This window comes from Pelecanus crispus, chromosome 29, assembly GCF_030463565.1.
Source record: "Pelecanus crispus isolate bPelCri1 chromosome 29, bPelCri1.pri, whole genome shotgun sequence".
NCBI lineage: Eukaryota > Metazoa > Chordata > Aves > Pelecaniformes > Pelecanidae > Pelecanus > Pelecanus crispus.
This window is the reverse complement of record NC_134671.1, coordinates 381,583-394,358: the sequence shown is the minus strand read 5'-3', so window position 1 is coordinate 394,358 and position 12,776 is coordinate 381,583. Positions and strand designations below refer to the sequence as shown.

The window sequence follows — 12,776 nt, the reverse complement described above, 5'->3', positions numbered from 1 at the left end:
TAAGACCTTTCCCTCGTCCACATTTTTTGAAGCCAAAATGCCAAAATACGCACAAATTCAACTTGCTCTCAGCGGCTCGGCCCAAAGCGCGCCTTGGCGGACGGAATACGACTCGCCGAGCGGTGCAGGAAGAATAGAGAACATTTATTTAAAATAAATATTTTATAATCTAATCATAAATTGTGTTCAAAAAACGGGCAGATGTGGCACTTGGGGACATGGTTCAGTCCAGTCTACCCTTGATTGGCTTAGAGTAGACTTGGTAGGTCAATGGTTGGACTGGATGATCTTCAAGGTCTTTTCCAACCTAAATGATTCTATGATTTATAATAAATATTTTATAATAAATACAGAATTTATTTAAAAAAAAAAAAAAAAGAGGGTCGTCGGGCGAAAGCTCCGTCGCGCGAAAAATATTTTACGCGGTGTGCTTGAGGCTGCGTGGTTTTGAGGGGCGCTGTGAGTTAAAGAACTTTCAAACCGAAGGACGCTTACCGTTTTCTGTGTCGCATTCCTCTAAAAATAAGACAGAAAGACAGAGGGGGTCAGCCCGAATTGCTCTGCGCCTCTGCCGCGCTTCTGTGAGCGAGCCAGAGCCCGAGGAAGAGATTAGGGAACGCCGCCGGAGCGCGGGGCGACGGCGCGGCTCCTGCAACGCCAGACGCCAAGCGTAAGGGGGATAAATTACGCCGCGCCGGCAATTCGGGTCCCTTAACTTGTGCGTCTTGACTATATCTGGGTATAAATTTAAGATCTGGAGGATCATTTCTGGTTTGATAAGGCCATCTTCTCTACAAAGGAGCTTTTCCCATCTTCAGTAGAGGCAAAAAAACCCCCCCAAACAACCCCAAACCCAAACTCACCGAGTTCCGTGTCGCTTTCTTCTAAATAAAATAAAGAGAAATAAATATATAGAGACCCGTCGGTCATTGCCAATGCCACAGCCGCAGAAACAAGGGCGCTCAAACTTCGGCATGCGGTAAACGACTCACCAAATTCTTCCGTGAACTTCCCTTAAAATGAAGTTAATATTAATATTCGTATTTAGCGCCAATTTTTACCATCGGGGCGGGGAAGGAGAGACACTTACTGATTTTTGCATCCCATTCTTCTAGAAAGAGAGACAGAGAGAGAATTAAGCCCCCAGTGGGTCCTTCTGTGGGGTTTTTTTTTGCGTTTGCACTATAAGAGTTGTCTTAAAAAATGATTACATGCTGACTTTTTTTTTTTTTTCTTTCCTTATTGACCATAATGTTCCAAAAATTACACTGGTTATGAGTTTATCTGGTATGATCTAGAATATACGATAGTAGAAATAAGCCACACACCCAGCCTAGGAGTTGTATATCAATGAGACTTGTTTTGATGGAAGAAGGAAAAAAAAAAAAAATCACTTACCAAGATCCGCACTCCTTTTTCCTTAAAAAGAAGAAATAAAGGGAGGGGAAAAAAGAAAAAAAAAAAAAGTGAATGTTTTTTGCACTGGGTACAACCAGAGTGGCTCTCCAGCCTAGGCGCTTTCCTCTGGAGTTAAACGTTAATATTACTTTCTTGAACGAGCACAGCTCATGGACAGCAGAAAAACATCAAGCCAGAAATGCTGGCTTTAGGGAAATATCGAAAAAGCAGCCCAAAACCAAGCAGAGCAAGGACCGAACGCCCTCAGGCGTGGCAAAGCTGGGGTTTTGGGTGCCAAAGGAGCCGGGGTTTGGCAGGCGCTCTGTTAATAAATACGTTTTCCCGTACCTGACGCCATCATCACGTTTGCTTCTTAACCGGGATCACCTCCGAGAGCTCTGTCGACCTGGCGGGACGAGAGGGAAGAGCGTTAAAGCGTCACGTCCAGGGAAAACCAGGCTGGAAAACCAGCGCGGAGGAAAACGCATTTTCGGGGAAAACCTGCCCGACGCCTGGAATATTTTTGCCCGCGCGAGTAAGCGCAATAAGGGAGAAATCCGTGGCATCGTAGAGGCTTTTTCCCATTTTCCCCTGTTATTAAAATTTGTTCTTCGAGATGTTTTCTGGTCTACGCCGGGATGAACGGTAGGAAAGAGGGAGCGATGAACCCCTACCGATATCTCCCACCCCACTGATCACAGAAGGGGTCCAGGGCAAAACACCTCAGGCTTAAACATATAATTTTAGTTGTCCGAAGTAGCATGAGCTTAATTCCCCCTCTACGTCTCACAAATTATTTTATAACAACATTTATGGCTGCGATTGACGCCATGAGAAGCAGCCACATACGTGGAGGATGCGGGGCTACCATCTCTTTTTGGCCAAAAAAATTCTCGTCCCTGTACACGCAGCGATTGCTAGTCCATGCTAACGCTTCGAATTGATTCTTCTTCTTAATTAAAAAAAAAGATTAGATTGCCGTGGGAGACGGTGTAGGCTGGGCGAAGGGACGCGGATTTTGCACCCTTTGCTTGCTCCTTATCGATACACCAGCGAGGGCAGACCCTGTCACATAATTTTTTTTCTTCCTAAATCACTCAAACCGGACAGGGAAGGCACGATAATTTCATTTTTGCGGTCATAATCCCGCCAAAGGTCCTGAGCACGCTAAGTCTTCCTGGGAGAGCTGAGCTGCGGCTGTGGAAAGGCAAAAAGCAGCAGTCTAAAAACCAGGGTGGGAAAAGGCACCGGATCATATGGGAAAGGAAATTATTGAGTGCTTCTCGTGTGTTATATCGATCTTTCCTGAACTGTAGGTGCTATTGGGAGCTAAGTTAGATACATGAAGATAATATGAAGACTTAAGTTTGTGCAGAAACAGATTAACAGAGCAAGGAAAGTGGCAGCAATTATCTCTGTATGATATTTTTCGGAAAGAGGAAAAAAAAAGGAAAGGGAAAGGGAAAAAAAAAAAGGAAAGGGAAAGGGAAAAAAAAAAAGGAAAGGGAAAGGGAAAAAAAAAAAGGAAAGGGAAAGGGAAAAAAAAAAGGAAAGGGAAAGGGAAAAAAAAAAAGGAAAGGGAAAGGGAAAAAAAAGGAAAGGGAAAGGGAAAAAAAAAGGAAAGGGAAAGGGAAAAAAAAAAAGGAAAGGGAAAGGGAAAAAAAAAAGGAAAGGGAAAGGGAAAAAAAAAAAAGGAAAGGGAAAGGGAAAAAAAAAAAAGGAAAGGGAAAACCAAACAACCCACCAACACGATTCGTTCTTTTAATCCTTTTTCTGTTTTTCAGTATCGCCAGATACAGGAATAAAAGATCATTTAGTTCCAGGCTTCTTGCAGCTATGACGAACATATCGTGTTTCTTCTGCTTTCTAAATGCATCTCCCAGCCTTTCACGAAAGAACCCGGCGCAGCCAGACCGGCATCCAGGAATAGGATACCCACAAATTACGCTTTCCTCGCCTCTCCGGCGCTGGTGGAAAGAAAAAAAAAATAATAAACGACTTACCGAGACCTGTGGTTGATTTTTCCGTAATGCCGAGGCTGGCCTAAGCGGAGGCGCTTTGCTCCCAGGGCACGCGGGCGGGCGATGGTTGTGTATGTTGGGATTTTCCGGACAAGAGGTTTGGGACTGCGGTGCCCTGGGAAGCGGGTACCCAGCCTCGCCGGAGGCTCCGGGCGTCTGCACCGAGCTGGAAGAGCCGTTACGGATACGACAGCTGTGCTGGCAGCGAGGAGGGGACCTTCCCACCGCCTAATTTTAGCCGGTTTAAATGCCAAGGCGGAGGGAGGGCTGGAGGATCTGGGATTGTTCAGCCTGGAGAAGAGGAGGCTGAGGGGAGACCTCATCGCTCTCTACAACTCCCTGACAGGAGGGGGCAGGGAGGGGGTGTTGGGCTCTTCTCCCAAGTAGTTAGTGATAGGACGAGAGGAAATGGGCTCAAGCTGTGCCAGGGGAGGGTTAGGTTGGAAATTAGGAAAAATTTCTTCACGGAAAGGGTGGTCAGGCATTGGAACAGGCTGCCCAGAGAGGTGGGGGAGTCCCCATCCCTGGAAGTGTTCAAAAAACGGGCAGAGGTGGCACTTGGGGACATGGTTCAGTCTGGTCTACCCTTGGTTGGCTTAGAGTGGGCTTGGTAGTGTAGGTTAATGGTTGGACTGGAAGATCATAGAATCATTTAGGTTAGAAAAGACCTTTAAGATCTGGATGAATCATAGAATTCCATGATTCTAAAAAACGGGTAGATGTGGCACTTGGGGACATGGTTCAGTCTAGTCTACCCATGGTTGGTTTAGTGTGGACTTGGTAGTGTAGGTTAATGGTTGGACTGGATGATCTTCAAGGTCTTTTCCAACCTCAACGATTCCATGATTCTATGATACTAAGTGTTCAAAAACCGGGCAGAGGTGGCACTTGGGGACATGGTTCAGTCTAGTCTACCCTTGATTGGTTTAGTGTGGACTTGGTAGTGTAGGTTAATGGTAGGACTAGATGATCTTCAAGGTCTTTTCCAACCTAAATGATTCCATGATTCTATGATCCCTATATAGCCATCGTAAAAACGGGATCCTCCAGAGGAATAGAAACAGAGGTCTCACCCGGTGACATCGGGCCACCCTCCAGAGGTGCCAGCATCTCCCACGGGCTCTTTAGAGGACAGCGGTAGCTGGGTCTGCAAGCGAGGCCCCGCGGGCTCAGCGGCTATAGGTAGCGGCGCGGAGACCACTGAGCGCTTCGGATGCGCGGCGACTCCCGCGGCACTCCTGTCCGCGCAGAAAGCTTCCTTCTCCGATGGAGGACAGCATCAATTTCTGGTTTGGGTTGCCCTAAAATAAAGAGAGATGTGAAATCAGCTTGCGCTTTTCTCCTTCCTTTCGGTCGCCGCTGTTCACCGGGAGCAAGCGAGAGCGCGTGTCCTCCCGTGGCCAGGATTTCTCATCGCTTTGGGTTATTTTTTTTAAAAAAAAAAAAGCAAAGCCAGCTCATGAAATGCATCTAGCTTAGCCTCTCCCCGTATATCTCAATGCGCTTCAACAACACACAGCTCTCCCGCTTCCCCCGTAGCGACGAGACAGGGATTCAAAAGTAAAATTTGTTTTCTTTTGCTGAACGGGATTTTTTTTTTTTTTTTAAAAAAAAAGCTCTGCAACAAGTTTTCCTTAAACCAGACAAATAAGCGTTAAAATGCAGACCCCTCCCACAGATACAACCCTAGAAGACTCATTTTCACCAGTTAACTCTGGCTTGAAGCAGCGCAAAGGCAGTGAAAGCCGTCTAAAATCGTCAATCTCTCCCTGAATTAGTCACGTGGCGCTTTTCTTCTTTACTAGTCAACACAGAGAAAATAGATTTTGACGGTGCCGTTCACCCGATCTGCCTCAAATGTCTCCGAGTCAGTCGCCTAAACTCTTAACACGGTTAGCGGGGACAAATGAAACATTTCCAGGGCTTTACGACCCGGAGTGGGGCAGACGGCTAACTCGGAAGGAGCATTCTGGGCCGGGCTTCTGCCAAGTGGTGTTTCCCACCTCAGAAAAGCTGAGAAAATGGGCTGAAATAAAAAAAAAAAAAAAAAAAAACCCAACAAAAAACAACTCACTCAGAGGCTTGGAGAAGTAGATGCCGGTTCTTGAACCTTAAGGACCAGGACGTGGTATTTTTGCTGGGAGCTGCGTCCGCAAGACGCACAAGCTGGCAGCTTCCTTTTCCAAAGCCTGAAAAATTAAAGAGTTAAGGACACGCAAACAAGACATGAAATTCGGAGGGGCCTCCTCGATCTCCAAATGCCAGCGAAAGCCGCGGGCTGATGGAGAAGGGGTTTGCAATGATGTTAAAAAGGAAATCATAGGAGAGTTCTCCCATGGAGGAAAAAAAAAAAAAAGGGCATCGCTACACGGGCAGCTCTGGTTTTGAGATTTGGAAAGGGACAGGCAATGCTGAGGAGGGGAGAGGGCAAGGGTTAAGGTTAAAGCTGAGGACAAAGCGCCAGGTCGAGATCTCAAACTCGGGTAACTAAATCCTCGGGATTTACAAGAGGGAAAAAAAAAAAAAAATCATTACCATGGGGTAAAGAAACAGAAGCTGCTTGTCGCGGGGAAACCTGAGCGAGGGAAGAAGGGCTCACGGCGAAGGAGATGCCAGTTCTTTTTGGCAGCAGGGGTCTGGCGTTTGGAGAAGGCAAAATAACCGGCGCGCTCCCAGGGGGGCTCTGCCAAGAGAGAAACCTTGCGGCCAGGAAGGGCAGCAGCACCCGCAAGACATTTTGAAGAAATCGGTCACCAGTCGCACCCTGACACGGGCTCTTAAATCGCTCGTTAGCGCGGATAAGCAAATCCTCCCAAAGCAACCCGCGCGACGCGGCGGGAGAGATTTCTTCGGCACGAAAAGCTGAAGCGCCGTCAGCCTTTGGCATTTGAGGACTCTGAGTGACACCAGTTCGGAATGCCTGGGCTGAAACTCAAGATGCCGGACTCGAAGGGCTATGAAAATCAATGGCGGAGAGTTTTTTTATCTCCAGGACTAGCTAGCCAAATTATTTCCCCCGAGATGTGTTCGCGCCTGTTGGGTTGCGTCTGTGTTCCAGGCAATTTTCTGACGCGCCTGGATTTTAAAACGTGTGAGAACTTAAAATTGCTTTATTCCCTTAACGCTCTGCTCCGCTGCCAGCCCCCCCAAGGGCCTCCCTGTCCCCAAAGACCCCCCTGCCCCACCGCCAGCCCCCCCAAAGCCCTCCCTGTCCCCAAAGACCCCCCCATCCCACCGCCAGCCCCCCAAGGGCCTCCCTGTCCCCAAAGACCCCCCCCACCCCACCGCCAGCCCCCCCAAAGCCCTCCCTGTCCCCCAAGACCCCCCTGCTCCACCGCCAGCCCCCCAAGGGTCTCCCTGTCCCCCAAGACCCCCTGAACCCACCACCAGCCCCTCAAGGGCCTCCCTGTCCCCCAAGACCCCCTGCACCACCGCCAGCCCCCCAGGATCCTTCTCTGTCCCCCAAGACCCCTATACCCCACTGCCAGACCCCCAGGACCCTCCCTGCTCCCCAAGACACCCCCAAATCCCTCCCTGTCCCCCAAAACCCCCCTACCCCACCACCAGCCCCCCAGGACCCATCCCTATCCCCCAAGACCCCCCTACCCCACTGCCAGCCCCTCAGAACCCTCCGTTCCCTCCCAAGACCACTCCCCATCCCGTTACCAGCCCCCCAAGGCCCTGCCTGTTCCCTAACCCCCCCCCCCCCCCCGCCAGCCCCCCAGGACTCTTCCCTCTCCCTCAAGACCCCCTACCCCACCGCCAGCCACCCCAAAGCCCTCCCTGTTCCCCAAGACCCCCTGAACCCACCACCAGCCCCCCAGGACCCTCCCTGTCCCCCAAGACCCCCCCCATCCCGTTACCAGCCCCCCCAAGGCCCTCCCTATCCCTCAAGACCCCCTGAACCCATCACCAGCCCCCCAAGGCCCTCCCTGTCCCCCAAGACCCCCTGAACCCACCTCCAGCCCCCCAGGACCCTCCCTGTCCCCCACAACTCCCCTACCCCGCCACCAGCCCCCCAGGACCCTCCCTGTCCCCCAAGACCCCCCCCATCCTTTTACCAGCCCCCAAGGCCCCCCCTATCCCCCAAGACCCCCTGAACCCACCACCAGCCCCTAAGGGCCTCCCTGTCCCCCAAGACCCCCTGAACCCACCGCCAGCCCCCCAGGACCCTCCCTGTCCCCCAAGACCCCCTGAACCCACCGCCAGTCCCCAAGGCCCTCCCCATCCACCAAGTCCCCCCACCCCACCGCCAGCCCCCCCAAGCCCTCACCGTCTCCCAACACCCCCAAGACCCCCCCCCGCCCCGCCGCCAGCCCCCCAAAGCCCTCCCTGTCCCCCACAACTCCCCTACCCCGCCGCCAGCCCCCCAGGACCCTCCCTACATCCCCCCATTACCAGCACTCACCCCTACACCCCTTTCCGTACAGTGCCGTGAGCGCCGCCATGTTGCCCGCCATCCCTGCGCGCCGCCATGCTGCCGTACAGCCCCGACGTTGCTTCCGCTTCCGCCGGAAGCCACCCCGGCCTCTTTCTCTCCCCGCGCTGGCGGCTGCTGCAGGCGGCCGGAGGGCAGCGGGCCGTGGCCTCCGTTGAATCCGCCGCCATCATCCGCCATCCAGCCGTCCCGCCGCCGCCATGACGGAGCAGATGACCCTGCGGGGCACCCTGAAGGGCCACAATGGCTGGGTGACCCAGATCGCCACTACGCCGCAGTTCCCGGACATGATTCTCTCCGCCTCGCGCGGTGAGGGCCGCACCCGGGGCGGGGGGGGCGGGGGGGGCGGGGGAGACCATCGGGAGGGGAGGGGGAGGGGCAGGGGGAGACCATCGGCCTGGTTGAGGAGAGGAGCAGGGAGAGACCATGGGGGGAGAAGGGGCGAGGGGAGATCGTGGGTGCGGAGGGGAGAGGGGCAGGGAAGGCCGTGGGGCTGGGGGGGAGAGAGGAGGGGGAGACCCTGATCTAGGGAGCCCATGGGGGGGGGGGCAAGGGGAGACTGGGGGGGCAGAGGGGGGCAAGGGGAGCCCATGGGGGGAGGGGGGGGCAAGGGGAGACCGGGGGCGCAGAGGGGGGCAAGGGGCAGGGAAGGCCGTGGGGCTGGGCGGGAGAGAGGAGGGGGAGACCCTGATCTAGGGAGCCCATTAGGGGAGGGGGGGGGCAAGAGGAGACTGGGGGTACGGAGGGGGGCAAGGGGCAGGGAAGACTGGGGAGAGAGGAGGAGGAGGAGACCGTGATCTAGGGAGCCCGTTGGGGGAGGGGGGGGCAAGGGGAGACTGGGGGCGCAGAGGGGGGCAAGGGGCAGGGAAGGCCGTGGGGCTGGGGGGGAGAGAGGAGGGGGAGACCCTGATCTAGGGAGCCCATTAGGGGAGAGGGGGGGCAAGGGGAGACTGGGGGCGCGGAGGGGGGCAAGGGGAGACTGGGGGCGCAGAGGGGGGCAAGGGGAGACTGGGGGCGCAGAGGGGGGCAAGGGGAGACCGGGGGCGCAGAGGGGGGCAAGGGGAGACCGGGGGCGCAGAGGGGGGGCAAGGGGAGACCGGGGGCACAGAGGGGGGCAAGGGGCAGGGAAGGCCGTGGGGCTGGGCGGGAGAGAGGAGGGGGAGACCCTGATCTAGGGAGCCCATTAGGGGAGAGGAGGGGCAAGGGGAGACTGGGGGTGCAGAGGGGAGAGGGGCAGGGAAGACTGGGGAGAGAGGAGGAGGGGGAGACCGTGATCTAGGGAGCCTGTTGGGGGAAAGGGGGGGCAAGTGGAGACTGGGGGTGCAGAGGGGACAGGGGTAGAGAGGGGAGAGAGACCCCGATCCCAGGGATACCACGAGCCTGCAAGGGGAGGCCGTCAGCCAAGCGGAGAGACTGTGGGTGTAAGGATGGGGGGGACGGCCTGGAGCCCCCCAACTTGGGGGCCATTAGGGCAATCTGGCCGAGGGATGGGGCTGGGGGGTAGCAGGGCAGAGGTGCTGAGGAAGAGGAGGGGAGAGGAGGCAGGACCCTGGTCTTTGCAATAGGCAGGAGGGGGCAAAGGAGCAGAGATGCGGTCACCCCCGTTTCCTTCGGCAGCTTCCCCCACTCCTGTGGGCGAGGAAGGGGACAGGCTGGGCTGCAGCCCCCAAAATGACCCCCGCTTTCCCTCTCTGCCTCCCTGACAGACAAAACCATCATCATGTGGAAGCTGACCCGTGACGAGACCAACTACGGGATCCCGCAGCGAGCTCTGCGCGGTCACTCGCACTTTGTCAGCGACGTGGTCATCTCCTCCGACGGGCAGTTCGCGCTTTCGGGCTCCTGGGACGGCACCCTGCGGCTCTGGGACCTCACCACGTGAGCTGAGGGTGTTTTGGGGTGAGGGGGGGACACGTCACGGTGCCTCCCCGCTTCGTTTGGGTGCTGGGAGGGGGGATGAGGTCAGCAACGCACCTTGAAAACGGGATGATTTGGGTTGGAAGAGAAATCCCAGCTGGGGGGAGTTTTCCGTGGCCAGTGCCACGATTTGGAACAGAGGCGGGAATTGGGGTGTTCGGCTGCTCTTCCTCGGCTCCCTCTCCCGATGATTAAACCTGACACAAACTCTACGGATCCTCTGGGATCTGAAGATACGTCCTGCAATTATGATGGGAGAGAAGCGTCGGAGAAGCAGGGTGGTGGGGCTCAGGCTCTTCTTTCGGGGTCATTTTAGGCTGAATTGGGGGTACAGCCAGGAGAAGAGGGTCAGGATTTGCAGAGCCGGGCATACACACGGGCCAAACTCATCCCGATGCCCCGACTCCCTTCTCCAAAGTTCTCCTTTTGAAGAAAAACGGGAACCGTTGCTCCTTAGCCTATCGTAGACCACTCTTGTGTTTCTTTTTCCTTCAAATATTTGAGTTTTCCTCCCTCCTTGGCAGAATTTGCGTGCGAGGTTTCCCATTGTCTCCCTCTTCCCGCAGCGGCACCACCACCCGTCGCTTCGTGGGCCACACCAAGGACGTCCTGAGCGTGGCCTTTTCCTCCGACAACCGTCAGATCGTTTCGGGCTCCAGGGACAAGACCATCAAGCTCTGGAACACCTTGGGTGTCTGCAAGTACACGGTGCAGGTGAGCCGGGGAAAGTGGGCTTCCGGATCACGCTTCCGTGAGAAAAGATCTCCGTGGACTTAGTATTAGGTCCGCTCCCACCGTTTTTGATGGGGAATCCGCGTCTCCCAGCCCTGTCCTAATGATTAAAAGCGAGACGTTGCCTGCTGATCTCTCCCTGGGGTTGGGTTTGAGGACAAGTCCTGCAATTATGAGGGATTGGGGACGAGGGGGAGACTTGGGGGAGACTTGGGAAAGCTGCGGAGCGACGGGATGCGGCAGGTCTCATCTTGCAGCGCCCCGTGGACGGGGTGGGGAAGACCCGGCCGCGTTTCCTCGCCGTGAACCCGGCGTCGTTCCTCTTCCCCAGGACGAGAGTCATTCTGAGTGGGTGTCGTGCGTGCGTTTCTCCCCGAACAGCAGCAACCCCATCATCGTCTCCTGCGGCTGGGACAAGCTGGTGAAGGTGAGGTGGGATCGGCTTCCCCCAGCTGATCTGCAACGGTGGGGGGAGGATTGGAGCAGCCAGAATGCTCCAGGGAAGTGTTTTTTTCCCCCCCTGTATCCCCAGAATTGGGATGCAGTAGCAGTGTTTAACCCCCTTTTCTTCTGCCCCCGTGTTTTTTCCCCACCTAGGTCTGGAATTTGGCTAACTGCAAACTGAAAACTAACCACATTGGGCACACTGGCTACCTGAACACGGTGACCGTCTCCCCCGACGGCTCCCTCTGTGCCTCCGGTGGCAAGGTACACGTCACGGGGTGGGAAAGCTGAGGCTCCGAGACGAGATCTTGGCGTCCTCCCAGCGCTTTTGGCTCATTTCTGCGTCTCCCACCCTGAGAGCGGGCTCCACGTCTCGGTCACGGCTTGAGTGGGGTGGCAGTGGCCCAAAGATCCGGCCTGACTCGATGGTTCTTGTAGCAGATGTCGAGCAGGGAGGGAAGAGCACGGCAAAGATGCTTACCCAGCTCCGAGGACCTTCTTTACTTCTTTTATTTCAGTCCTCCATGTGTTTTCTTTGAATTTTCCTGTTGCGTCCTTTAACTTTTCCTCATCCCTGCTGGCTTGCGGCGAAGCGCTCCAGCTTAAGTGGGGTTGGGGTGGGAAAAGGGCCGCCCTCGGGGCGGGCGACAAGCGTTGGGGTTTGCTCTGACTCCTTCTTCTGCTCCGCAGGATGGCCAGGCCATGCTGTGGGACCTGAACGAAGGCAAACACCTCTACACCTTGGACGGAGGAGACATCATCAACGCCCTGTGCTTCAGCCCCAACCGCTACTGGCTCTGTGCCGCCACCGGACCCAGCATCAAAATCTGGGTAGGTCAACTGCTCGGTCCTCAGCCCCTCTCCGTCCCCATCTGGGCAGGGTTCCTCCGGAAGACTTACTTGCTTCGGTTTTTGGCTTACGCCGGGTTTGGAGTCACCTTCAACGGTCGAGATCCTTTGGATCACAGATGTTGGAGGAGGAGCTCTCTTGGAAGAGCATCAACACCGGGGTGGGTCATGCAGCAGCCACTGGTGCCCATGGCCGAGGAGGGTTGCGGTGGCCGTAGGGCAGAGCCATCACGCCATGATGAAACACTTTGATGCCATCTGAGTTGCATTTCTGTGCGGAAATCCAGAGGCTGTTTCTGAGCGACCTTCTACGCCCTCAACGGCGTTCTGGACTTGGGTTGGATTCAGCCGTGGGAGTCTCCTTCCCTCGTTCCTACGTGTTTTTCCATTCTCCTGCAGGACCTGGAAGGCAAAATCATTGTGGACGAGCTGAAGCAGGAGGTGATCAGCACCAGCAGCAAAGCCGAACCACCCCAGTGCACTTCCCTGGCCTGGTCCGCAGACGGGCAGGTAAAAACCATCCCCTTCTCCTTGCCCCGACATCCCAGCCCTGGGGAACGAGGATTTTGGGGACCCTCCTGCTGCTCTTGGAGCATAGAGACCGTGAAGACGCTTGTGCTCCGCTGCTGGAGCCATCTCCACCAGCAAGGGCAAGAACTTTCCCTTGGGTCCCTTCTCAACCTTTGAGCTCTTTGTCTCCCCAACACCTGGAGTGACGGTGGTCCCTCTCCAGTTGGGATTTGCCCTCTGAGGACCACAGTCCCTTGTCCTCGTGTCCTGAGGTCCCACCTTGCTGCCCGTCCAACCCTTCCCATGACCCGAATCCGTTTCTCTCCGTAGACCCTGTTTGCCGGCTACACAGATAACCTCGTCCGGGTGTGGCAAGTCACCATCGGGACCAGATGAGGACGCAGTAGCGACAAACCGTAAATTTTGTGTACAAAAAAAAAGAATCAATAAAAAGAGTGCTCTATCGA

General features: G+C 55.2%; 3 protein-coding genes and 1 long non-coding RNA gene across 4 annotated transcripts in view; 2 read left to right on the top strand and 2 right to left on the bottom strand.

Annotated features, from left to right (window-relative positions):
* The window catches only part of LOC142596211 (uncharacterized), a 26,683-nt gene extending 18,653 nt beyond the window's left edge, over positions 1 to 8,030 (bottom strand). Inside the window, 2 exon segments of the mRNA XM_075725289.1 lie at positions 7,828 to 7,884; positions 7,887 to 8,030. Of these exon segments, the coding sequence (XP_075581404.1) occupies positions 7,828 to 7,884; positions 7,887 to 8,030 (201 nt within the window).
* LOC104027533 (uncharacterized) overlaps positions 1 to 12,776 on the top strand; it is a 347,867-nt gene that overhangs the window by 205,113 nt on the left and 129,978 nt on the right.
* On the bottom strand, positions 993 to 1,795 carry LOC142596249 (uncharacterized). The gene is made up of 4 exons (XR_012831829.1): positions 1,747 to 1,795; positions 1,399 to 1,419; positions 1,091 to 1,111; positions 993 to 1,013 (listed from the first exon to the last, which is right to left on the bottom strand). It is a non-coding gene; the product is annotated as an uncharacterized LOC142596249 (long non-coding RNA).
* Positions 8,010 to 12,776, top strand: RACK1 (receptor for activated C kinase 1). The gene is made up of 8 exons (XM_075725335.1): positions 8,010 to 8,166; positions 9,564 to 9,735; positions 10,341 to 10,488; positions 10,838 to 10,933; positions 11,104 to 11,214; positions 11,641 to 11,781; positions 12,199 to 12,309; positions 12,640 to 12,776. Exons 1-8 carry the CDS (start codon positions 8,058 to 8,060, stop codon positions 12,703 to 12,705), a joined length of 954 nt encoding a protein of 317 aa, XP_075581450.1. The 5' UTR covers positions 8,010 to 8,057; the 3' UTR covers positions 12,706 to 12,776.

Bases quoted from the DNA above. Each gene is read 5' to 3' on its own strand.
- RACK1 (XM_075725335.1), top strand. From the start codon at position 8,058: ATGACGGAGCAGATGACCCTGCGGGGCACCCTGAAGGGCCACAATGGC. The intron at 8,167-9,563 runs GTGAGGGCCGCA...CCTCCCTGACAG, and splicing joins GATTCTCTCCGCCTCGCGCG to ACAAAACCATCATCATGTGG. The intron at 10,489-10,837 runs GTGAGCCGGGGA...CCTCTTCCCCAG, and splicing joins TCTGCAAGTACACGGTGCAG to GACGAGAGTCATTCTGAGTG.